At 39.9% G+C, this 27,456-nt stretch overlaps 1 protein-coding gene across 2 annotated transcripts; it reads left to right on the forward strand.

Moving 5' to 3' along the window:
• mmp11b (matrix metallopeptidase 11b) lies at positions 1-26,638 on the forward strand. 2 transcript variants are annotated; one of them, XM_088935304.1, is made up of 8 exons: positions 1-190; positions 10,897-11,159; positions 16,257-16,400; positions 19,100-19,233; positions 19,978-20,195; positions 21,007-21,211; positions 23,457-23,717; positions 24,466-26,638. In XM_088935304.1, the coding sequence occupies exons 1-8, from the start codon at positions 86-88 to the stop codon at positions 24,594-24,596; spliced, it is 1,461 nt and encodes a 486-aa protein (XP_088791430.1). In that variant the 5' UTR covers positions 1-85; the 3' UTR covers positions 24,597-26,638. The 2 variants fall into 2 exon arrangements, with proteins under 2 accessions (XP_088791430.1, XP_088791431.1); XM_088935305.1 differs by having other exon boundaries at positions 77-190; positions 10,827-11,159.
• The last annotated feature ends 818 nt before the right edge of the window (positions 26,639-27,456 follow it).

The following is a 27,456-nucleotide window of genomic DNA, read 5'->3' on the forward strand; positions in this document are numbered from 1 at the left end:
CCTCCTGGACATCCCTCCGTCAGTCACTAGCTTCTGAGCAGGCTGCTCGCTCCTTCTGCCCCGCTGCACTCTGGACGAGAGGAAGATGCTGTCCCCTCTGCTCCTAGCGAGCGTCCTCGCCTTGCCTCTTTGCGCTCATTCTCTGCCAGTTACCGAGGGGAAAGGCACCAACAGGTACAAAGCAGCAGGGGTGAGTGAAAATGCAGTTTTCCTTCCCATTCTCCCAACACGTTCTTGCTCCTTCGTTTCTGGTTAGCTTCTCATTATCTGAGGACTTATCAACACGTTATATCCAGTGCGCATCGAAGTCATTGAGATGAATATGTTGGAAAATGTATACATGTATGCAGCACGTATAGATGTATTTTCACAGAGATGGGGGTCTCCTGTCTGTGGACAGTGGTTTTTTTATTGAATCGACGTGGAACGAATTTGCTCCCAGAAAAGGGTATTTCCTTAGCTTTTCTTCTTGTTTTCAAGCGACCTGACACTAGCCTCTAAAATAACCATTAAAGTTATAAAACCATCCGAAAAAGCGTGTTTTGTGTAGTGTCATCACTAGAAAAAGAAGGCATCGATATATACCGTAATGGCAAGCAGCTGTCGGCTATCTTTATTGCGTGTTTATCCACCAGCGGGATACAAAAACAAGTTACTTTTGCATAAGTCTGTTGTTGCTGAAGCGGTTAATAATAAGCACAGTATTCCTCTCAGCGCTTCTGAAGCACGGTGACCGCGTTCATTGCTGTTTTTGTTGCGGCTTTTTACTTATGACTTGGTTAAATGTTACAGCGTTAGTCTTTTGTTCCCAGGCTGAATCCTAAGATTGCTTTATGTATTCGAGAAGGCGGTACAGGTATGTGCAAGACACATCCAAATATTGTTAAAAAAAAAAAGGGCAGGAGGGAGGATAGTATTTTCAGGTTGCAAGAAGACGGCCAACTATCGAGAAAAAAAGCCGTGATGAGCAGAAATTAAGTGATGGTACAGAGCTGATTAGAAGTAAGCCTGCAACATACCAGCGAAACGCAATTACTATAAAGACAGTTTCTATTTAACAACTGGAGTTCATACACCTGGCACTGAACTTTTCTTCAGAACGGTCTTGAACGGAAACATAATCTTTCAAGTAAGAATAGGCGCATTCTCGCGTACGGCATTCGATCTTGTAGTTCCAGGTTGTCAAGAAAAAGGTAGTGTTCACCTGTGAGTCAAAAACCTTCATTGGAGTTCATTTGAGTTTGAAGGCTTATATAAAATTACTCGTAGAAGTATCATTTTAGATCGACATTAGAGCGCGTTCATATAATGTGGACAGGACAAATACACCCATGCTACTATTCCTATTGAAGATCATATATTAAAAATAATGCTGAAGTCAGAATGGATTTTAGGACGCTTTGTGTGAGATTATAAAATTCTGCTAAGCATAACTGTCTTTAGTAACTTGATATGTAACTAGGCAAAAAAGTAGTAAATAGCACAGTGAAGACGTTTTTGATTTATCTCTTCTGCATTCACTCACTGCCTCGGGGGTTCGTATTTTGTGTGTGCTTGGCTAAATGTGCTTTCTTATAGCTCTGAGGGACATGTAACAGAAGTAGCGAGGAAAGCCAAGTGGATGGTATTTTTGTTATATTACAAGACGTTCTCGGGATGTCAAAACCGACGTTTTGAACGAAACTGCGAAATTCTGAAAGTATTCTTGAAGTTGAATTTTTACCACCGATCTTGACCTCAAGAAACGCCGCGCACCTTAGCTGCTGCAGTTTCGCATAGTAAGTGTACTGATCCGCCGCCTTCTCCTGCCTTTTATGTCGACAGCCATGGGCTCAAATTAGCACTGAGGAGTCGACAATGGCTGAGGTCATTGCCGATATTTCCCAACAGCGTGCTGCGTTTCAACTTACGTGCATTACATTATTGTTCCCACCATCAGAGAAAAAATAAACATGTTTACCTACATGGGAGTACTAACCTAAGAAACAGAAAATCTATTCCGAAGATACAATATTGTACACATGTAATACAAAACCATGCAGCTGTTTTAAGAGCATGTGACCTCGGGTTCAGTTGTAAAACCAGTTTTATATGTAGCATCTCAAGCTGCAAGTAATGAAATGTCAAAGGCAGAGCCGAAGGGCATAGACTTGTGACCACAAGACCCCCACTGGTGAGACTTTATCATTTTACAGGTTCTCAGCCTGATTTTAAAGGGATGGCCATTTTCTCTGGATTTGATCCTATTGTGTCATGCCCACTGTAAAGACCCCTGGACACAATGTGCTTACTGGCTGACTTTCAGGCACTCCTGATATAAAAAAGCAATTACAGATCAGACCTTCTCTGAGAGTGATGTACTGCAAATGACACTTCAGCAGAAGAATAGTTAATAATCTAGTTTCAGTTTAGGGGGTATGTTAGGGGTAAAATAAGCCCATAGTCTCCAACTCTCCAAATTAAAGTGTCAACAAAACCCAAAGAGAAACAAAAACAGAAATGTTATCAGATTGTTGTCACTGTGAGGATACAAGCCTTGTCCTGTCCCTTACTAAGCTACAGTATTATAAATAACAGAAGACACAAAACCCTCCTGGGAGTTGTTATAGACTATTCTGTTCTAAACATAAAAGGACAAACACCTGCAACTTTGTTTTTTTCACGGCGTTCAGAGTTCTGAGTGGAAACCGAAATCTGCAGTGCATTTGGCTTTTTCCTCATTTGAGATGAGATCCTTTTTAGACCATGCAGGCAGGGACAAGTCAGCTGTGGTATTTGGTGTAAGGTATACAGGGAGGCTGTTTTCCAATGGAGAGCAATGAAGAAAGCTAGCTGTTAAGACAGCTTCAAGATAGCTGTGACAGAAGTGGCTGTCACTCTTCCCATTGGTTTGCTGATCTGCTGAAAAGCCTTTATAGCTCCCATTTTCTGTCTTTCAGGTTCAATTATCATACCTGTAGGTATTTTTACATTCAGATTTGTGGGTATCAAATGTAAGAACACCACATTTGTAAATAATTTCAATTGTTCTAAACTACAAACACAAACACAAAGTGGAGTTCAATCTGGTGTTGGCCTTGACATCACGGAAGGCTTATAATTCCATCACATTAAAACCCAAGAATGAGGATAAAGTAGAGCAGGCAATTCAACCCATTTGGTTCCAGTGCAAATCCAGTTACATTGCAATGAACTGTATGCCACATGTGTATAGATACACATACACAAACCAGTTGAATAGCTATATTGAATTATTAGATTGTTGCATATACAGTATGTACAGTATTGCTAAAATGGGTTTATCTTTGTCTGTTCTGGGTATTGGCAGCTATGAAGTGGATTTGTTATTTGACAGTATAAAACTATTACTGGGTCGAGTCATCAGCGCTCCAGCCAGTTGTGATGATGTTCTGCATTGGATGGATTTATGTTCACCACTTCCTTTGTAGTTGCTCAAATCTGCTCCAAACGGATTTCCAAAAAGCACATGCTTGGTCCTGTTGAGCCTAGAGCAGCAATTCGTAACGTTTGTGCTGCAAATACATGTTTTTGCAAAATTCTAACCTGACATTTAGAGTACAAAAAAAAGATAAGCATAGATATCTTCTGGAACAATTTAAAGGTTACAAAGACAGCACAGTCGAAGGTTTTCTCTCCATTACTGGAAGGTCTCTCTTATACCTCTAGTAGACTCGGTGGAAGCAAAACTTTCACTACTCAGTCACCTGTGCACCTGCAGTTTACACAAAATGAGGAGCTACAATGAAATCGACAATCAGGGCAAAAAGAAAATACTATAGAAGAAGTTCATACTCTGGCATACAACGCAAAGGCTGATTAAGGGAAGGGGTGATGATTTGCTACTGTAGTCCCTGAAGTGTATCATGTACTTATCCATGTATATCAATCGATATTTCTTCTACTGTATGTCCCTTTCAAGAAATTCTCCTTCACAAAGAGCCAAGAGGCAAGGCTCTGGGCTTATTATTAAATCTTCTGGATTAAGGGAATTAAATCAAGTGCTGTGAGTTCATGGTTAAATTACTATTTTCAGACAACTAAATACCTGTATAGGTAACTGAGGCACAGATTCTACTGACCTAATTTGATGCATAAGAAACCTATCTACAGGTATACTGTATAGCATTTTTCTTCATGCCTCTTCTGGAAGGTGAATGGTTCTTAATAGCTACAGTATCACTTCCGCAGCTGATTAATTGTATGTCGGAAGTGTTGTCCCCATTGTTTGCTTTGCATGTAAGAGACGTCTCCCCGAAACAAAGCAAGGCTTGCTGATGGCCTGTGTACCCGCACTAAAACTATGGGCCAAGGGTGAGGACAGATCCTTTCACAGCCTGCTTTGAGGTGGTGGCTTCCAAGTTAAATTTATCCTGAAACCTAGATGGGCTTAAGCAACAGATATGTTGTGGAAAAAGAATGAGGAGAATTTAGCAGGGCTGGTGATTGCAATCAGACTGATTCACAGATAGGAGTCCCAGGGTTTGAGGAGGATATTTCGCCTGTAAACAGCACAACCAAAGCAGCAGTCTTAAGGCAGATTGATAAACTCATTTACCCCTAACAGTGGTTCACACAACAGAGATCACCTCACGTGACTGAAACACCCTGTAACCAATATCCACTTTGAACTTCTACCTTTCCTCAGGTGACTTAAGAAGAGGGAGATTTTAGGAGGCTCTCAGATATCCTCTTTTTTCCTTATCAGTTCACACTTTTAGTTGGAACAGCAAAGTGTTCTTAGACAGCTGTTTTCTGTTTCCTTTGCCCACACTGTATATACAATATATATTCACTAGCTCTTGGTGTCCCCACTTCATTTTTTATATTTATTATCTTCTGAAAGAGTTCAGCACTTTGGCACACTCATTTTTATTCAGACTCAAATGTTATTTTTTGTTCTCGCCGAAATTGTAGAAATTCTGCTCAGTCCTATGTAGAAAGGATGTTATTTACTCGCATAACTCATATCAAGTTTAATACTGTAAAATAATCGTATAGTGAAACTTGTGTGAACTTCTGTGACCATAAATTGCATGCTTCCCCAAAACACAATTGCTCAAACAGGACAAACAGCATATAAATTAGCGTCTTTATAAAATGCAATTAGTATGAACTTTAATTAACAAAAAGGTGAGATTAAATACCTGACCTGAATGTGTGAATAAAATCATAGTGTGAATAAGTGTCTCTGTGTCTTGATTCAGCATTCAGTTTCTGCAAAATTGCAGCTGTTTGATCTGTTTTGGGCTATTGCCAAAAACTGATAGCACAATGATTTAGGGATGACACGAGTATGCTGAGAATGGGTCTGAAATGATAAAATAGTTGGCAATGCATGACCTTACAAGGCCTTCGCTGTTAGTGCAGAAGCACATTTTCAAATGTGCATGTCACGTTATTCTGAATTAAGTAGTGTCTGCCAAGAAGAGAAATACTTGTAAAGGCACCTTGTGCTGACATGTTTAATTTGACACTCTACTGTTCTGTTGGATTCTCCTAATATGCTCAATTCTTGCCATCACAGTAACCACAAGCTGGATGTGTCTCTGCACGAGATGCCTTTTTTCACTTTTTCTCAGAATAGCCAATAAACTATTAATTGTAATTCTCACCTGCTCATAATTTCAAGTTGAATTCAGTCACTTAAAATATTTTCCAGAAGCTGCGGAGAAACGTATCTCTTGAGATCTCACTGCTCTTCAGTTTCCTATAAAAGATTTTTTACTGCAGACTCATGTAAGAACATGCAAATCCAAAGTACAATACCATGTCATGCTGAGTCTGTAATCAGACTCTTTAACTCTTCTCCGTTCCCCTGTGGTGACATGGGAGGTAGATACAGAATCCACTGCTATCAGCTAATTAATCTTTTCAAATTTATGCCTTTGGTGTTTTATACAAAAGCAGAAAAAATTACTGTAGTGACTGGTGCTCAATACATACTGTAGCTGTCACTAATGATCCATTAAAAAAATGGACCCAAGCCCCCTTACAGAGATAAGGTTTGCCACCATGTTTCATTCACCTGCTGTGTCAAACCCTGAAAATCCATCCGTCTGTCCTTGTGGTGTCCCATAAGCTCAGCTGCACAGAGAGGCACAGAGACAGCAAAGCCACTATGAACAGGGGCAGCTAATGAAGAGCAGAGCCCTGCCGCCTTCCACATTGAAATAAACCCTGGGGGGGTCAACATAGAGGAGAGGCGCACAACTGCAGCCCTTTCAACAGCTGAACACCTTTAGAAATTGGCCCAATTAGAATAATGATGACCTCAATTAGGTCATTGAAAGCAGAGGTGGAACAAAACCCCCCAGACAACGTGACCCCCCAGGACTGGAGTTGTGTACCAGGGCTTAATGCAATCTGTCAAGCCTAACCTGTGTGTGTTTGGGAGGTGGGAAACACCTCAGTGGTACTGTTCCACTGAAGAACAAACCTCAGTAGGCTTAGTAACTTGCTCATGTTAATACCAGAGCCAGGAAATGCCTTGTAACCCATTCTTAAGCACTTAACCATATGGTTCTTCCTTATGGTCCTGTCAATGAGTCTCAAACACTTTAGGCAGTGGCACCATCCTACTATATCCTAACAGACGTGAGGGTATGTTTGTTCATCCCTGATGTGATGCTCCCTGTGGACCACTCTTAACAGTGAAGTACTGTAAAAGACCCAACTCACTGCACTTAGCACTCATGTATCATATTTACAGAGAAGAAAATAAAGTTATATCAAAGCACACCCTCCATCCTACCAAATGAAAGAACACAATAGCAGGTGAATAAGCAGGTAATATTTACTGAAATTATATGGGAGGTATCTCTGTGTAAAATACTAGGGGAAAACCAATGTATAGTCTGATTTACTCTGATAATATAATCTGGACAGAATAAAGACAGTTTAACAGTTCAGAAACCATCTGTAATATTTAGGAGAGAAAACTTCTGCAATCATCTGGTAAATTTGTAAGATTTTGAAGTTGAATTATTCTGTTTTCCACTCTATTAAAAAACTATGTGAATATTACTGGTATTACAGTTTTTAAGCAACATTTTATAGCCATGTAACTCTGACCAACAGAACCCTAAGATGACATTCAAACAATATTATCTTAAAACAAGAAATCATACTCATAGATCTCCTGTAACTTCGAAAGTTCTGTGTTCAACTGAGGTAGGCAAGTTGAGGAAAGATCTTGTTTAACTTGTAAGTTATGCAAATTGCGTAAATGTTTGATTTGTTTTGCTTTTTGTTTTGTTTTTTTGGCTCTTTGTACCAGAAATATTTTCAGCTTCTTGGCTCCAGGGTAGCTTTTTCACTCAAGGTCAAGTTGTTACTCGTGCTTTTAACCTTTGACATGCTGGGAATCTGTTCTGCTGAGGCATTCTAATTACTCTTCAATTGTGCTGTCTGAGCTAAATGGATCATTGGAAGCTGAGAAAAAAGACATGCGAAGCTATCAGACCATTAATGGCTGATAAAGAGAACTTAATGTTTTCTGTTCTTTTTTGGGCTCTATCATTTTCCACATTCCTTTGGATAAAATGTCGTACATTATAGTCTACTGATGTATAGCACTACAATAAACATTCTTTAGCAATACAGAACAAGCTTGACAATGTGCATACTCAAGTCTAGATTCCAGAAAATGGAGGGGACAGAGAGAAAAGTCAAAACTTACAATCCATATACAGGCTAAGAAACTATATTCTTCCTTGTACCAATATTAAACCCACGTTTCTCTGCTAGTCTTAGACACGTTGCTGCATTTTTCTGCTCTCTGCTATTACTTCTGTCATAACCTGCTCTCTGTTTATTGACAAGCAGCCAACTTCAATTCCTGTAGAGTTACTGTACGGAAAACAGCCATCTGAGGAATTAATAGGATCTGAGATTGCTCCCAGTCTTCCTTACGCTCGTGTAGACCAAACTGGTCATAAAAAGCAAAAATCCTCTTTGCTCTATTTGTAAAGGATGTGGCGTAGTTATAAACATAGTAATTATAAGTTCCTACATAATCAAAATCATCTTCAATGGCCATCTGTCCATTGGCTGCCCTCGACCATTTTACATCTGCAGATCCACTAGTTTCATTTCTTGAGATCTTGGAATTTGATTCATTACTTGCGTCGTTCATCAATTATCTGTTCTTCTTTCAACATGTCCAATCCATCCACCCATTTTCTAAACATCTTTCCAGTACAGGGTCTCAGGGGAGAGCCGAAGTCTCTGCTGGCAAGTAACGGACACCAGTCCCTCACAGGGCACACACAGACACAAACATGCACACACTCACACCAGGGTTCATTTTTCCAGAAGCCAGTTAACCTGCCAGTCCACAGTATATTATATCTGTGGACTGTGGGAGGAAACCAGAGTTCCCAGAGTAAACTCATGTGAACACAGGGAGAATATGCAAACTCCATGCAGACAACACCCCACCCAAAGAATTGAACCCCAGGCCCCAGCACTGCAAGGCAGCAACACTAACCACTGTGCCAATGTGCCACTCCACGTCCAATCCATTGCCATTCTATTCTCTTTGCTATTATGATGCTGTCACAAATCAGTTTTATCTTACATTGTTCCTGGTGTGCTTTGGTTGTCTCCACTATATTAAATCACTTTTGTGATTGATTTAGCTGATGTCATTATCCAAATGAATTACCAAGACCATCACCACATGGAAACCATAACTCAAATGAATTTGTGGTCCAGCGGCACTGTGCAGGAGCATTCTGTGTTAAGTGCTTTGCTCAGAGATACAGCAAGCAGTGCAGTCCCATGAGATTGGAAGCCCGGAGCCTCTTTTTAGAGGTCCAGAGCCCTAATCATTACTCCACACCTTGATGTCACCTCAAAGTTTATTAAATACTTGTTCATTATTTCTACAAATGTTGCATTATATGAAAGCCTCACACAGTTGAAGATTTTTTAAATCTTTACAAGAATTAAACAAAATATTTAAATCTTTAAACTTAATTATTATTATTATTTGCTAACATTGTTGGAATAGAGCATTCCAATAAAGTCTGCCAATAATTCAAGCTGCTGTATACAGTGAACACAGACTTTATGACTGCATATATATAAATCACAACATTACAAACATATCCTCATATGTTGTAAAGGTTGGCATTAACAAAGCACATCAGATATTGTGCTTGTCTCTTTGCAATCCAGTAATCCTTTCTGGGATAATACAAAAAAGAGATACCTTTGGATCAACAAAATTCAACCATTTGGAGAATTTGCTATAATCTGCTGCTTCTGTTTTTCAAGTTCTGTTTCAGCTGAGACATGGGTATTATATCTAGCTCTTGTATGCTTCTGTTTGGAAAACAAATTATCCTAAGCAGTCGGTATCAAATTATGCTATAAAACATGTTGTTTCATGGTATCTTTTAAAAGAGAGATTATCTAAACATCTCCCTCCCTTAAAGCATTAGGCTCATGGCATAGAACAGTGAAGCAAGTCAAAACAGTGAAAAACAAAGCTCATAACTGTAACTTTCTTAGCTACTCCCAGTGTGGGACCTGAGCCAGAGAGGGTTTTGGGCATTCATACACATACAGTTTGCATTTATTGTATATTCTTTCAGCAATCATTGCTGTCACAGTGCTTGTGCTTATCAATAGAAGAGGTTCTGAAGTCAAACAAAGTAAGAAATAATGGATTGCATTTATATAACGCTTCACATTCCATAGAACCGCAAAGTCTTTACATACAGGAAGGAATCCACTTTGTCCACCACTGAAGTGTGCCACCCAACTGGGTGATGTGCGGCAGCCATTCTGCACATCAGGTGGAGAAGTGAGAAGTTCCGTTACCAGTGGAATGAAGAGAAGGCTATAGGCAGGGCAGATTGTAAAGCCTAAGTGAACGTTTATCAGGACACTGGTGTTACACCAAGCACTCTTGTGTTATTGATATTGTATTGTAATATTTCTACTTGCTTTCAACAATAGTTTTTTATCACAACCACAGAGGTGCTCTCTGAGCTAGAAAGGTTATTTCCTAAAAGCAGTTGCAGTTCAAGCTGGAACCTGAGAAATACAATAATGACAAAAACAGTGGTAAAAAAATATACAGTCAATGGGCAGTAGTACTGTCTCTGTAGCAGAACAACACAGTTGGAATAGAAATAAAATGTATAAATGTACAAAAAACCTATCCGATGCCTTGATATTGATCCTTATTTTAAACTGTTATGAAAACACTGACAGATTTCTTTCTTGTGAATGCACATTATTCACAAGATAATGTGAATGATTCAAGTAGGAAGAATCGTATGCTCTGATTCCAGAAGGAAATCTGTAATACATAACAAACAGCTGTATTAATTGGGCTTTCAAGACCTTTTTTATGACCAAGAACATCCCTCAGTTGCAGCTTTTAATTTTTCCATTGGTGTTGAGAAGCAGAAGCTTTCATTTTTCTTTTAAAAACAAGTGTCCTAAAGTTCACAGAGGCCATAAGAAAAAATAAATAAACATGTGAAAAATCAGCATCACAGGACTGCCAGTAAGTGGCATTTTCCTCTTTTCCAGTTTGTTTTCTTCCCAGTCAATTAGCTGAAGCATTTCCTCAAATTCTGTGAAGGAAATTGACTGTGTTAATGAATGTGAGGGTATGTGGATCCTGCAAGCATGGGGCTGTTGAAGCATTCCCGTGGAAAGGAAGCTGAATTGCTGTCTTACACCGCTGTTGAATAAACAATCCTTGCATGTTTAGAGAAGAATTTTGGAGGGGAGGGTTGCTCCTTGCTGGTTACAGCTCACATGACCGCTTATTTTTCTCCTCACAGTGCTGCCCGTGTGTTGTGAGAAGAGTTTGCCCCGTGGACGCCCGTCATCTGACTCCGTTTTGTGTCTTAGGAATGGCTCCAGAAATCCCGTTTCTACAACATGAAGAAAAGGGGGCGGCTGCACCACTCCCAGGAGACACTGAAGGACATAGCCAGCGGCAAGGGAGACCTGGGCAGCACGGCCCTGCCTGGCAACGGCTCGGCGTTTTGGAAGAGGCCCCGCTGTGGTGTCCCCGATTACCCCGCGCATAGAGGAGCACACAGCGGTCACCCACGGCAGAAGCGATTTGTGCTTTTTGGGGGCCGCTGGGAGAAGACGGACTTGACTTACAAGTAAGAAGCCAGCAGACACATCCTGAAGCAAGCACACTTAAAAAGGCCCGAGCCACTGGGTCTCAGACATTTCACGTCTCCTGTTTATTCATGCAACAACAGCTATTGAAAAGGCTGTTCCGTTACCTTATTTATTTTTCACTAGATGTTGCATGAACATGAAACATCTGCCAGTTTCAGATTTTGCCACAATAAATGAAATACTTCAGAGAAGAGAGGTCTACGGAGGGGTTTTAAGAAAATTATGGCATGTATTTGAAATGAGACGCAACGTATCTTTAAAGCACAGTAACTTCTCAGACACAATGTTTAAATTTCAAGATAGGTAGTGTGAAAGTCAGTTGGGTTTCATTTATTACATGGAGCACAGTTTTCCAAGCAGAAAGGACATTAATCAGGTGAGTGGACCCGTAGACAGCATTGTCATTGTCAGCAGTTCAGAGCAACAAAGGATTTAATGAGAAATTTAGACAGATCAGATAATTGGCTAAAGACAATAACATTAGAACAGTGCTGGGAGAGTAGACGGGCGTGATGGACATGATGTGGCAGGTCACATCATGACTTAAACCGCTGGCATCAGAGCTCCGTGGAAGGCACCTTCTGATGCACCATTGCCCACTGTGGTTCTCCTTGGTGTTTCTGTTTGTACAGCAAGAGTGAGCAGAGCACTATACAGGCATTCCAAAGCTGTCAGGATAGTCTTGTTCACTGCTTAAACCCGTACTAATACAAAAGCTGCAGGAGGATTTTTTTTTTTGCACAATAGGAAGCAAAGCAAAAAAAACTTAAATCTTTAATCACGCTGGTCCTTTTTGATATACTGTATGCATCAAATGATTAATGATTCCACAAGTTAGACCACCCACGCTACTGCTCATTAAGAAGAAGGTTTTCATTATACTTGTGCCAAGAAGTCATAAAGATGTCAACCTTGAAAGGAATGTGACAATCCTGAGCGCCCACCCTCTATCAGTATTCTGTCCACCTCTCTTGACAGATCGCAGCTTCTGAGCTACAGTAGCTTGCTGCTCGAGAGCTCCTCCACTGCAACCTCTGTGAGGGTTCAGCTCGAGAGCTTCTGGTCTGCTATCTTACATGATAGCAGCACCATGGCTCATTCCTTTCTCACTTGCCTGTGGAAACTCTGGTACCTTGTGGTTGGTTTTTATAAACCATCTGCTCTGAGTCTTAGGGAGGACTGTACATATCAAGCCTTAAGAGGCACAACATTGCCACATCTATGCTAATGTGTGCCGAGATACACTTAGTCACAAGTGTGTGTTGTTCTGGTTTGTATTTCACATGCACTTTTGTTCGTCTGTATACACTGCAGTGCTCAGGAACAAAATGCAGAACATCCAGTTACTACTTATAACATCAGCCTGACATCCTCCAGTGTTCTTCAATGAGCTAACAGGTACAGAAAAGAGAATTAAAACCTCTTAAAAGTCACAGAAGGTCTCTTAACAGCAGTATTGGGACTTCTGTGCAGTTTGTATACAGATGGCAAAGTCTTCAGACGGCTGGACACAATTTAGAGTAATTGAACATTAAAGTCCATATGGCTCCAGTTTTAATGTATGCATCAACAGAGAAGAAGAGTTGCAGGTATTTGGTGGAAAATGTTACCAGCATAATTACATCATTTGGGAAGTGTTTTGATATTTAACTATAAGCATTAAATGTTGGAGGTGTGCTTCATGTTTAAAAATCGAGCACAAGGGTCTCTTCTTGAGCTCTTGGAAAGGTAAAAAAACAACTTAATAGATGCAATGTGGCTTTGTATGAAAAAGGAAAATGCAGAATTATGCAAAGGAGAAACTTAGAGGAGGGAGCAATATTTATTTAAATACATGTTGCCATCTGACTCTCGTGGCTGCCAAGAACATACCAGTATTTATGCAGTAAATTAGGGTATCCAAACACTCTCAGTAAAAGAAAAGGAGCCTCAGGCACACTTCCTGCACTTAGCTATGTAGACTGAAACTCATTTTTATTTTATTTATTTCAGAACCATAATACTCTGACATCAATTGGTCAAAATACTTGTATACTACAAGAACTAAGACAAAACAGCCATATCAAGTCATAGACAAACTCATGTAATATAAGAGAGGTATAATGTTTTTGGAAACATTAATCATTTGCATTCCTGCAACTGAACTAATACTTTGCTGTATTTCTAAAGTATATCTACGTGAAAAGTAGCAAAGTCATACACTGTAAAGGGCGATCAGTAGCTTCTTTACACCGTAGTATTTGATGACAGACTGCAGGTTGTCAAAAGGTTATTGTGTGGGTTGGTTTTTGTCCGACACAATAACCTTTTGACAATAATAATAGCTCCGTCTTAGAGCTCCTTTTGTTAATGACAGCTCTTCAGAGTGGAATAGCTGTGGAAAACCACTCCGATAGAAACCCACAAGTTAACAAGAGCCTGAGTGTCTGTGGTCATAAATCTGTCCCAGCATGCATCTTTAGAAAGCTCTGTGGTTGCGCAGGTGAGTGAGGGCAGCATCCCAGTTTGGGCTTGCAGACGTGCAGAACAACGAGAAGGAGGACAGTGAGAACTTGTCCTTTATCCCTCCCATTAAAAATCCTAATAATAAAAGTGAGATTAATAAGGTACAAATAATGAAAATAGGACCAAATGGGAGAAAATATCAGCTAAGATAAGGGAATCTTTCTGGCTGTTCTATTACAAACATCTTTTCACTCCATGTACCCAAGGATGCATAAAGCCAGATCCGTCCATGTATTCATAGGCTGTTCCAATGTGGAAGAATACCACATTATAGACTAGAATAGTGTTCTTTTGCATTACTTTTGCACAACGACTGTCAGGCATTTTGGTATGAGGTCCTTTTATAACAGTATGCATTGTACAGCAGAGAGCTTGAAGTCATTCTGTGCTGTGCATGAAAGAGAGGTCAAGGTTTATAAGTCACACAGGTGTCTGAACAGAGGTTGGTAATGCAGAGAGAAATGCCCATAGCAAGAATTGTGTGTTCATGCTATTCTACCAATCATTTACAGCTGTGTGACCGGTAGACCCCAAAAGCAGCCACATTATAGGGTTTCAATAGTGACTAGAAGTGACAAATGTTTCAACCTCTGTGAGTAATGCATTATAATTAGAGCCAACTGGGAACTGCTTTACAGATGAACACCTTTTGTGTTCTTCAAAGGCCAAGACAAATCTGGAATGAATGATGTTCAAAACACTTCATTTGTTGTGGCTTTTTCTACTCAGCCCTACTCAAAAGCTTCACCTGTTTTCAGTTTCAGACCTACCAATCTCCCTTAGCCATGAACAATCTCAGGTTTCTGCGTTTAGTAATCATCTGGAGGAGGGGACTGTTATAATTGCTGATTTTGTGCAAGTCAACATTAAACTGCAGTAAAATGGCTTTTTTATGTCTGAACATTACAATAGTGAAAATGTATTATCATAAATGGTAAGTAAATATTGCAAGGCAAGTAGGCATTTTCATTATGTTTCACAGAAAGTCTCCTTAACTAAGTGATCTTTAACATCTGGATCATTTAATTAATTATTGATCCATTGAGGGACAGTTAACTTTGTTGAAATTGAATGGAGGTTTTAGGCTCTCCTGCTCTCACCCTGATTTGAGGGCCATTTGAACAGAAGATTTTTTCTTTTAATTTCTTTAAATGATTCAAACAGACATTCTGTATTTTATCAGTATCACCCTAGTTAAAGTGAGTCTCAGTGTAGTTTAAAAACCAGAAAAAGAAGGGTTTTCTTCCTTGAGATTTACTTTTAAAAAATTAAGTGGCTTAGAGTACATCTGCGTTTCGTTATCTCCCAATAAAGACTGACTGCCCAAAGGAAATACTGTAACTCCGCTTTGCACAACTGAAAAACAAAAGGCTGATTCAGAACAGAAGGCATATCATATCTTTTTCTGCTCTGACACACATGCTGTGGGTTGCAAAGTTGAAAAATGTTTCCCCTACTGAAAAGGATTTTTTGCTAGTTGCTTTTAGCTATATGTCAGGTATTACAGCCCAGCACGGAAAGTTGTTTGAATTTCGTGACTGGCCCATTTTCTTTCGTATCCCCCCAATAGTCTACTTTGTTGTCTGTTTTGTCCTGCCAGCCTAACTGTGTGGCACAGGAATTAGGTTCTGCTGAGAGCAAAATAAAGATGGTTAGCCTGGGTTTCACAACACCAAGATTATTGCTACACCTGTCAAGAGTCCTTGGATGACAAAGCAATTTATCAAGTACGCTCGATCTGCCAGAGTCTCAGGGTTAGACTGGGTGAAGACCTCAATTCTCCTGTCTTCAGGAAACTTGCAGCCACACTGATGGTGGTTGCATTTGTGTAAGACCATATGAAAGGATACGAATGGGGCCCCTTGAGTGGCTTGACTGGAAAAGGTGCTTGTCTAAGTGCAGGCTGAGCTCTGTTGCCCAGGAGTCGTGGCTGATCGCCGCAGAGGGTAGCGTGGGATTAGTCAAGGGCCAAAGGCGGCCAACTCCTCCAGCCTCTAGGGTGCTCACCTCAACGAGGTACATGCGTCTCCTTGCACAGTGCTCAGTCTCTGCTGTGGGCTGTGGGGGCATGTGGAGAGCATCTCTAAGGTGGGCAAGTCTGTGAAATCACCCCTTACTTCCTCATCCCCCTCTCAATTTGTGAAGAATACAACTGGCAATTTCAAAACCGGGTGGGTTAGAGCAAAAACTAAATAATTTCACAAACAAGAGAAGGCCTTTTGCCTCACTTCGCTGATTTGCTTCATTTGGTTGTTGATTAAAATACCTCAGCTTTTTTTAAAAGGCTTCCTGATACCCATAACCTTTTTTAGTGAAGAGTCTTCCTGTTTTTAGTCCTCAATGTACATCCTTTCTATTTCCATTTGTGTCTTAAGAGTCAGTGTTTCACTATTCGTCCTCTGCTAGACCTCTGCATTGAATGCAAATACTCTGCACAGTTTTAAATACTCATATCAAGGCAAATCGTGGTCTCCTCCATTCAAGATTAAAGAGATTTCAGTTCCTATAGCCTAACCGTACACAGTTATCCTTTGAAGAGCAGGAATGAATCTTGTCCCTGTGTTGCCCAGGATCATGCGCTTCCCCTGGCAGATGGACAAAGAAAAGGTGCGGCAGGCATTCCAGGAGGCGCTGAGGGTGTGGAGTGAAGTCACCCCACTGACCTTTACAGAGGTCGCCAGCGGGAGGGCTGACATCATCATTGACTTCACAAGGTAAGGTGAAACCCCGAGAAATCTTATTGGTGTTGTGCAACAAATCATTGTCCCAGCCCAAAGCTGCTGAACAGCACGTCGGAGGAAGCGGGTATCAAAATGGTACCAAGCAGAAGAAATGGCTTGAAGTGTACAAGTGGCTTGAGAGAACGGTTTGGCGTGCCTTTTCAGAAAAATGCAGTTGTTTATTATCCTTGGCAGAGAGTTCAAAAACAAAAACCTTCCAAGGGTTGAATGCACACACCAGTGCTGGCTGTGTGCATGTCACACTCGTTTGTTTTCATTGGACAGCGACTCAGAGATGTAAAGCGATTGGATAGGAATATTTCTCGGCTCAAAAGCCAAGGCTGCCTCACACTTCTGGCATCTGCAATGTTTATCTAAGATTGTGACAGCTCTGGAACAGCTTATGCATGTTTCAGAACACTTTGAACTGTTGGTGCTGTGGCCGAGAAGCTACTTCTTAGAGGACTGAAATAAATACTAAGAAAATAAACTGGGAAGTATTGTTAATATCTCAAAAACTTTTATCTGCTAGGAGGGAATTGACCTACTAAAGAGCCTTCATTTTCTAATGTTTCACCTTAAACCAGATCTTAACACAACTCAGCTATGTGCAACAAATATTCAAATAGAATGAAAGTAGTGCATTTTATTCAAACTCTTTGTATTTTAGATTAATTACAACCTGGCTGTTTTATTGAATTTGTATATACTGTAATATGTGATGGAGTTTAGATCTGTCTCCCATTAGCATGCAGTACCGCAGGTTTCCGAAACAATAATATCAGGAAATTAAGGGAACCTGGAATTATAACAATAAAATGAAATAGATTTGAGATGATGTAACAAACTGGACTGACACAGCATTTTTTACACTCTCCTTCTCTAAAATGAATTTATCTGGTACATCAGACATATTAACTACGCTGTCCCGGTTCAATACTTTCACAAGCAAATACATATTGCGTCAAGAGATATTGCAGAAAACTGCTGGAAGACTTACCCACAAACCCCTCTGTCACCGCTACTTTTCCCATCATGCATTAAAAATGCAAAAGAATAGCTTGAAAAGGCCACTCTTTCTCATGAGATAATGTACAGTAAGTATGATGTTGCTTAAAATGGATTAGTGATCCACATGTGGTCTGGAACTAGTCCTGGTATTTAAGTGGGGAAAAAAGAACCTGTTGAAAGGAATTCTGCATGATCTCAGATTTGTTTTATTCCAAAATACTCTTATCTTGAAAACCTTGTGTGAGTGTGTGCCAAAAATTGCTAAACTGATGAGTTTATGCATGCCTAAAGGGTGCTTGTGGCAGCATCAAAGTGAGTATGTTGGGGAATTTGTCACTTTGAAAATGGAACAGGCCAGCAGTGCTTGTTTATATGCGTCGGCCCCGTTATTTCAGATGATGGTCTGGATCTCTGCCTACTCCTAACGAGGCTTTCTGGGCAATTTCACCAACTAGCTTTTTGCTGATATAACTACACTTTAAGGGAAATGCCAATTTTGCAAATGTGCTTAATGTGTTGCTAATGCAAAACTGTGAACAAAAAGGCACTAACTTGAGGACAACATAAAAGACACTGTAAATGTTTCCTGCCATGCCGCTTACACAGCAAATGGGTGACATACACGTAACAGCATTTAAAGCAATTATGTCAGGTTTCCATGTAAGAAATTACTGTTTTTCCTACCAAGATCTATTGATATTTTTAAGTACCTTGCTACTGCTAAGTACCGGAATTTCACAGCTGCAGACCAAACGTTTGTGTAAAAACCAGGTTAAGAAAATGAGGGGATTTTCACAGCTTTGTAATACGTGGCAAATGATGCTGAAATTATTGGATTAAATTAAAACTTTCAGGTACAAATCTAGAAATAGAAACAATGATTGGTAAATCAATACGATACAACAATTCCTTGCATTTTAACTGTGTGTTTCATGATCCCCAAGCATTTTACATATAGTAGGAGATCTACTTGACCCATCATTCACCTGAATGACAAACAACTGCCATTATGCCCTGCTACACAACATGTCACCACCTGAAAGATGTGGAGGATTTTAGGATTAATACTGTATCCCAACTCTTACTAACAGTACCATACAGTAGGTTTTTGATTTTTCTTTGCGGCTTCTGTTAACATTTAACATCTTCCACCCATTACAGTGTTCAGGTTGAACATTCAAGTTTTGATTTAAACAACGTATGTGCATTGTTTATAATTTTAAGACAAATGAAACTACATTGGGACGAAGTGACTGTTTATTACAATGCAGTGTACTGTATATGGGCATGGAAAATATTTTCACAACTAAAAAGAGTAAAATTTGTGCTTCAGTAAGGAGTTTTAAAACAGATGAAATGAATGAATAAAATATTCATTAGTATATGTATTCACTGTTATGTACTCTGATATGCTTATATACAGTATATGATCTACCTTTTTTCTTCCAACTGCAACTGCACCCAAGATATGAACTTGAGCTTCACATTCAAAGAGTTCAAATAATATAAAAATTATACTTAAATGGAAGTAAGACACATTTTGTTCCAGATTAGGACAAGAAAAAGAGATCTTGCTTGAGAAAAAGTGCTCATAAATGGAAAAGGCAAGAGCAAGGCCCAGGCGTATGGATATCTACCAGTGATTTCTAACCGTCCAGCCTGTCCACTGACTGTACCCCCAGATACTGGCATGGAGACAACCTCCCTTTCGACGGCCCAGGTGGCATCCTGGCCCATGCCTTCTTTCCCCGAACGCACAGAGAAGGCGACATCCATTTTGACTATGATGAGACCTGGACAGTCGGCAACAGTATGGGTGAGTGCGGGGTCTTGGCAACATTCAAGAAAGCATGCATATCAGGAGCACATTCTGCAAAGCAAATGTGTTGCAATTTAGAGCTCACTATGATACGAGTCTGCATTTGAACTCTTGTGCTCGGCCACTCGTACATAAATGATCCCAACATAATCTCAACTAGCTAATTCTCAAAAGATCATATTGAGGCATCCTGTATTGCACGGGCTTGTTAGTTTCTGACACATATGCAGCACCTACCCTTAAAGTAGCTGCAGTGTTGAAATTCACACGGTTTAACTACTGTAAAATGACCCAGGTGTGTGGAGATACAGCCCAGTGTTATGACCTTTCCTGAATGCAATCTAATCATCATTCAAAGACAAAAGAAAGAGGAATTTCTGTCAAAGAAAAGCTGAGGAACATTATCCGTGTCTCTCTAGGTGGGCCACGAAGCTTTTCTTTTTGAAATTTCTACACTGTGACTCACTCCAAATCAAAACAAGCATACACGTAACTCAAAGTAACGTGTTCCCAAAAGAATCTTAAAACATCAGCACTAACAACATCAAGGTGCTCAAGCAGACAGCAAAAGCCCTGAGCTGTCTACCACTGACAGAACAATTATATATTTTAATTTTCTCCCCCTCACTTCAATCATCTAAAGCCACTCTGCATGGGCACAAAAATATATACCTGTCTCGTCAAGTTCTGGTAAGGCAAGTCAGCGAAAACATGACACTTCCTCTTTCTGCCTGCTGCCAGGAACGGACCTGCTGCAGGTGGCTGCCCATGAGTTTGGCCACGTCCTGGGTCTGCAACATTCTCTTGTGCCTGGTGCGGTGATGTCACCCTTCTACAGCTTCTCCTACCCCCTGGCGCTCAGTGACGATGACAAGCAGGGCATTCAGTACCTCTACGGCCCGCGCCAATACAGTGAGCCCCAGACCACCACTATGACCAACGAGATCATCGTCACTACAGTGAGTGGCCATATGACAGGACTATTAGCGTTTGAGAAGTACAGGTGCTTACATCCCAGGGTCACTAAGACCACAGTCATTGTGTGCAGGTAGGTAAGCCCGAGATTGGCGTGTGTGGCATTACATGGGGCGTGTTCAGTGTGGATGCAGAGCCCTGGATTAAGGGGGACACATTGCTTTAGCTTTTGTTTTTCCCCCCTTTTGCTGACCTACACTGGTACCTCCGCCCCCTCAAACTTTGACTTTGACTTTGACGGTATTCGTCGTGGCTCCTCCCAAGAACCTGCATTCTTACATGTGCTAACTTTGAAATAATTTTTAAAAACTATAGGGAGGTTCATGCTGTAGGTTTAATACAAAACATATGAAATGTCAGCTTTAATCTCACCTTCCAATCCATCTTTAGTCCAGGTAATATAAAGCAAATCTGAGACACAAATTACAGAAGACAACTGCTCCCTCATATGTTTCAGACGCAACATGCAAACTCAGCAGGCAGAATTCCAGGAAGCTGTTTTCTAGATGAAAAGATGTACAGCACAGCTTTTGCACACAGCATTTGCAGTGATCAGCCCTTATCCTGGAGATCCTCTGTCCTTTTATGGACATCTTCAAGCAGTACCTAAGAGCATGCCAATTTCGACAGATTATTGCTAATAAAAAGGCACACCTAAAATAGACATTAAACAGTCAGAACTGAAGAAACAAGGAAGCGCTAGAAGAAAAAGATCAAAAACACTCCAACTACAGGACTATTCAGTCACCCCTCACCTGATTGACATTGGAGTGGGCTTCCTTGGTCTCTCCCCAGCCGAACGCCTGTGACACGGACTTCGACGCCGTGTCCATGATCCGGGGAGAGCTCTTCTTCTTCAAGTCGCGCTACGTGTGGCGCATCCGGGACGGCCGGCTGCAGGAGGGGTACCCCGCCTTGGCATCGCGCCACTGGAGGGGAATTCCAGACCGCATTGACGCGGCCTTTGAAGACGGCTCCGGCAATATTTGGTTCTTTCAAGGTGGGCGACAGTGAGAGGCCTGTTTCTTGTAGCTGGAGGTTGTTTGTAAGAGTGCAAGATCGGGCAAGCTTCAGGTGAAGAAGGAAATGCCCTGCCCCCCAAGCCCAACTTTTCAAGGATGCCAGACAGCTTTGAACCAAACTTTCTCGTGTTTATTCGGATACTGTAAATCATAGAAAACAATAAGATCTAAAAACGTGGTCTAATTAAAATGTTAGAATCTGCAGGTGTGCCAATCCTTTGTTCCTTACAAGTACTCTGTTTTATGTTGTAAAACTATTTTGACCTGTCAGACGGCCAAAGTTTTATTACAGATAAGTAGCTTCCTTACGCTAAATTCCACATAATGGCTTCAAATTATATTACTAGATTGAAGTTTTCTAAAAAAAAACATAATATTTTATGTAGTCAAAAAGAAGGGGATGCTTATAGTGTGTTATGAAGTCAGACTTAAAATCTCTGTAGTTTGAGCCAGGACTGTTTTTTTTTATTCCAGAGCATTATTACCTAAATCATTATACCTCTTTCACAATTTTCCTATATTCAAGAGACTCAAAACTGTGGTCATGATGCTTAACTTAAGGTAGATTTAATGGTATATTTAAAATCCACAAGATGGAGAACTATGTTTCACAATGTTTAAGATTTTAAAAATAACACTTTAGAGAAGCAAGTTCTTTGGGTATCAGTCATATAAATGTAGTCATATAGTCAAATTCAATAATTGCAAGATATTTCTCAATTCCCTGCTCTGCACCATGATTCAGCTGCTATGATATTTTGCTCAGGTTTTTTGAACCATCTATCTTGTTTTAATGGTCTCTGAACCTTGGATGCCACATTGTCCTAGCTCATTCTACAGATGTTTGAGTCTAGCCAGTAGGGCACAACCATCACATTCTCATCTCACAAGACAAGAAAGTTAGGGTTACACAGGCAGCATGAGGATATTCTCCTGCTGGAATACTGTCATGCCAGGATCAGATCAGATGTGGGGCCATAAGTGAGGTCCCAGGACTTGATCATTGTAGCGGTGAGATAGGTGCCACCAGTCACTACTAGTGGAGGCCTGTAGCAGCTAGACAATCCTGCCCAGACAATAACTTTTGGATGAGAATGTTTTTCATGATGTGTTGCAACTTGTGGTCTCCCCAATCGCAGCCCATCAATAACGTACTGTGTGTGGCTGTTACATCTGGCTAGGAGATAAACTACTGGCTATGAATACCCCAGACAGTTAGGCACAGTAGTCCAGCTTCCAACATCCAGTGACAGAAAGGTGTTTCCACCTTTCCAATGGGTTTCCTTCATCCTTAGCAGGTTTTACATTCAGCAAAAAAAATAACTTTATCAATTGTATTCAATAAATTCACTCACTAAAGAGGGACTTTAGTGCTCACCGAAAAATCTTCATTTGCGTATATCAGAGTAAGTCATAACCAACCAATCAAAATGAGGCCAAAGCACATAATCACTATCCAGAATCCATATACTTAATTTTGCAATGGATTTATACTGTATATGCAGAGCGGTTTATTTCAATGTTCAGTATATTTTTACATATTTAATTAATTTCATTTGCATTTTCTTCAGATATATAATAGAGACTCAATATTTTCCAAAAATGCAAGTCACGATCTAGAAGTAAATCAAATACAGTAATATTCCACAGTGCTCAACACCTGTTACATGATCAGAGGTCTGCTTTAGTTTTTTTTACTCTGGAATACATAATACCTCATGTATTTTATCAGGGATGTCATCACATAATATTTCATGTAACATGCCGTTGAGGTTTCTGCAAGGTTCAGTGAACTTTAGTTCGTATTTTAATAAAATGCATCACACTCATGTGTAATATCAGGAAAAACAATAGCAGTGAGGTGAATTCTACACAGTGCAGTTTTATTGAAATTAAATATTATCAGTTTGAAATGAGCTAAGCGTTTATATTTTCAGGTCCCAGTTCCCTTGCATTACTTACTGTGGCTCAAAGTAATCATTAGCACTAAGACCCAATATCTTGGACCCAAAACTGGGAACTGTAATTCTTGAAAAAAGTCACAAAAATGACTAATAAGTGGCAGGGGTCAAGTTTTACAATTTACTTCTGTATGAAAATAATGTCATGTTTTAAAAATGATGTAACACGTACTGTAACTATGACTGAATAAACGAGTCACTGTAGGCTTTTGCAGGAAAGAGAGCGCAAAAAAGATTGACTTCGTTTGTGGTCTGTCTTCAGGTCATAACTACTGGGTGTATGATGGGGAGAAGCCAATCACTGGCCCAGACTCAGTGAGCAGTCTGGGGCTGCCCATCTCTAACATCCAGGCCGCCCTGATGTGGGGAGAAGACAAGAACAAGAAGACCTACTTCTTCAAGGGCAGCAGCTACTGGCGCTTCAACCCCACAGCCAACCGTGTGGACATGGTCTACCCACGCAGCTTAGCGGACTGGAGGGGCGTCCCTACGAGCATTGATGCCGCCTTCCAGGACAGCTATGGTAGGACCTCCTCCCTGCTGTCCAGCTCACGATCCAAACTGCATCCCTAAAAAAAAAACACTTTTAGAGATCTTTTCAAACACCCTGAGGAAAGAGCTTATCCCATTTAATGACACAATGAATTGCTTTAATTTTGTGTAATGAATAACACGGGAGTTCATGGGAAATGCAATCCAGAGCACACAGTGGCTCTTGAGGACCTGTTTCAAAATGTTTCAGTTCAAACTCCTGAGGATTTTTTTAATTCATCTGCTTTTGCGGGAACTATTGTTGCAAACTTACAATTAGAATTATAAACCTTAATCTATACGAAAATTATTCAATCCTATTAAATATAGTCAGAAGTGCTATACGTAAAATGAGACAGCCAGAGCAAGTTGCTAACCCTAGTATAGGCGCAAGCAGACTTCTTCCTCAAAGCTGGGACACAGTAAACAGGAATGTCAGGGGGGCAGCTGAGCTCTCGATGTGTTTCCATGCCAGAGGTAAGACTGTCAGGGAGGGGGGCAGCCAAAGATGCAGAAACAAAAAATAATTCTTAGGAAAAAAATCTGAGTTTCTGAGAAAATTGTTTTCTGTTCTTAGCTATCTGGCACATCAGCATAGCATGAACAACACCTACGTAGGCAGGACATGTTTTAGGAAATGCGATAAGAAGCAAAACTGGAATGTGGAGATAACACACTGTTCCTTTGCGGGCAGCTGGTGAGTCTTTGAGTTTGTCTGCTGATTTTCTGTTCCTTTTCAGGCTATGCCCATTTTCTGCAAGGAAGGCAGTACTGGAAGTTTGATCCTGTGACAGTGAAGGTCTTGGATGGATACCCACGTCAGATTGGAATGGATTTCTTTGGTTGTCCTACGTCCAATAATTACCGATAAGAACACCGCTATCTGAAGGGAGCAACAACACAAGAGACTTTCTGTGCAAAAGGATGTGTAACAGTTCATGTTTTTTGTACTGGTGCTAATTTTAACATTCTAGCCTCAGTTTTGTGACCTCATCCTTTCCTGGGCATGTTCTCAGTTTTTATCAAGGTCTTCCAACCCCGTTTTTTTACAGTCAGGCAATCTTGTAACAATATAAGTAAAGTATTTTCAAAATGACATATTCTTCAAACTATGGAAAACCAAACTTATTCCTTTAAATATTAACGAACTGCAGTCCTTCACACTGCAAGAAGACCCAGTTGGATTTTGAGTTTTTTGCACTCTTCCAACTCAGATTACCAAGTAACACTTTTTTCTGCTGTGAAATCCATGCTATGCTCTACTGATACTGTAAACCTTTAGCAGTGCTTTTTTTGCAGTCTTTCAACAAAAGGACCAGAACTCAAAGGTATAATTTCATCTCAGGAAAAAAATGCATTAGAATACCCAATGAGTGGGTCATGTAGCAGTTTTTGTTTAAAGACAGTATTTCCCGTTTTTTATAATCTATCATTGTGCAACCAATATTCAGGAAAAGGGAATCTCATATCTTTTTTCAATATTGTCCTATCTCAGAAAGTGCAGTAATGTTCATGAACTAGTCAGTAGCTCAACCAGCAATTATCTTCAGATACCCTGGATTTCAGCATTGACCCTGTAGCATCCTAATCCACATTTAAACTTAACTCTAAATCACCACTTTCTTTTCTTATTCAACTGTTCTTATTGTTCCAGGACCATTTACACAGAACGCATAATAACTGTATTATATAATACATGACTAGAACTATGTATGAGAGTGATCCAGCACATTCTGATCCAAAAACAGATTTCCCCTTTTTAACATTTGTATGTAGACTCGGTGTTTGAATGTGATGTACAACTATTATTAGGATGTTGGGAGGGTCTGTTTTAATGATTTAACTGTATCTAAGATCTAAACCACACATCACAAACAATACAGATAATCTGTGTTTGCATGGGAAGAAGAAATACACTGTAAGGTTTTTAACAGACCTTGTGCCTGAAATATTATCAGATGAGCCCTAGTCGAGATACTGTATTGCCTTGATCCTTGAAATGTAGCAGCATAAAATCTGTCTTTTCTACAAGTGTAACACTCTTTCTAAAACTGACTGAGCTTCAGGGTGTTGTGCTTGGAAAACTTATTAAATTTGATACTGTAAAGGAGGAAATTAATTAGGACTGTAAACATGATAGATTTTCAACTTTTACACTGGGAACTATCCACAAATACAGTTATAATTCAAATGCATCAGCTTTTTAATAGATCAGTGTGATCCATTATCCATATTTCCTTGACAATATTCCATATTCATTGATATCCGTGATGAATACCCACATTTCTGTGAATATTCTCAGAAAATTCTTTTCCAAAGACTGTTTCTAAAAAGTGCCCTAAGTACAGGATGCCTTTAGGCAAATGCAAAGTTTGATCATTCTTTCTGAAGGCACTTAAACTAATGTCTCACACCTGAGACAGAACCAAGTTCTCAGAATATCTGTAATACATTTCTGCCTTTGTGAAAAAAGGCCTTTCAGAACCAAAGCATTTGCTCTTTCGCAGATAACAAATGGCATGGTCTATCAGTGCAGGACACTGATCATTTATTTTTTCTAATGTCTTTTTTGTACTGTGTTATAAAACTTTGTGATAGCAGTATTCCACTTAGTAGGGTAAAGAGCCCTTCAAATGTCTTAGAACAACTAGTTAAAATCAAGTCTGTAACCATTTAATTTCTCTAGCACTGGTAGTCTTGGCTACAGATTCACACCTTAGCACATAAACACTGTACAGCACTCGTTCACTGTTATTTTTAACTAAAGATCTCCTGAAATGTAACTTTGATCTTTAGCTTAATCATCCACTATTCTTATGATTGTGTTAGCCCAAATATATTTACTGTGTAAATACATCTGTATAAATTCTGGTACAGTATTTTTGGTACAAATTAAATTGGTTGTTCTTTCCCATATGTCTGGTGTTTTAATGGCATTTACACAGTTTCAGGTCTACTAGATACAAAGCAAATATTTTAAGCATTTTATTAACAAGACTGTACTCTAAAACATACCAGTCAAAGAAAAATCAAAGGTTATCCAGATCCAAACAGAAATTTATATTATACGCAGTTTATTGGATTGGTATTAAAACTGAAAAGGAAACACGAAAAACACATATGCATACTTACTATTGCATTCATTTAGTCATTATAATAATGACATCAACTGATGAGCTTTAAGGATTTTCAAATTAAAGAAGGTATATAAAGCTTTTATACCAACTACACTGTTCACCTCACCATATAAACCCCCAGTACAGAAAGGTATTTATGTAATAGAATAGAAAAGCGGAATCTCTCGGAACAAGACTTGAGTGATTTTTGGTTGACATATTCAGTTTCATATGCAGTGTAAACTAAGCCACTATGTCAGATTTCAGTGTACTGTATGTAATGGACTACCACCAGCATCGCAGAAACCTGGATTGCTTGGTATACTCCTTCCAAAAATGGTTTGATGCATAAGTTTTCTTAAAGAGAAAATTTATTTTTTTTTTTTTGACTGGCTGCATGGCAGCAAATGGGAGCATTTGTCACAACAGTAGTTCAAACGCCGCGTCAAAATCTATTTCCGTCATTAGACAGATCTTTCAGCGTGTCTCTGTTCGTGTATTCACTCATCACTGCAGGCTCAGCTGCCCCGTAGCTCAAAATATTTAAGACTCGAGAGGCGATTATTAGGTTGTTGCCACACTCTCGGAGTAGCGACGGTTCGTGATAGTCTTTAC

The sequence above is a fragment of the Atractosteus spatula genome, chromosome 17, assembly GCF_055471065.1.
Source record: "Atractosteus spatula isolate fAtrSpa1 chromosome 17, fAtrSpa1.hap1, whole genome shotgun sequence".
Lineage (NCBI taxonomy): Eukaryota > Metazoa > Chordata > Actinopteri > Semionotiformes > Lepisosteidae > Atractosteus > Atractosteus spatula.

Bases quoted from the DNA above. Each gene is read 5' to 3' on its own strand.
- mmp11b (XM_088935304.1), top strand. From the start codon at position 86: ATGCTGTCCCCTCTGCTCCTAGCGAGCGTCCTCGCCTTGCCTCTTTGC. The intron at 11,160-16,256 runs GTAAGAAGCCAG...TGTGTTGCCCAG, and splicing joins AAGACGGACTTGACTTACAA to GATCATGCGCTTCCCCTGGC. The intron at 16,401-19,099 runs GTAAGGTGAAAC...CTGTACCCCCAG, and splicing joins ATCATCATTGACTTCACAAG to ATACTGGCATGGAGACAACC.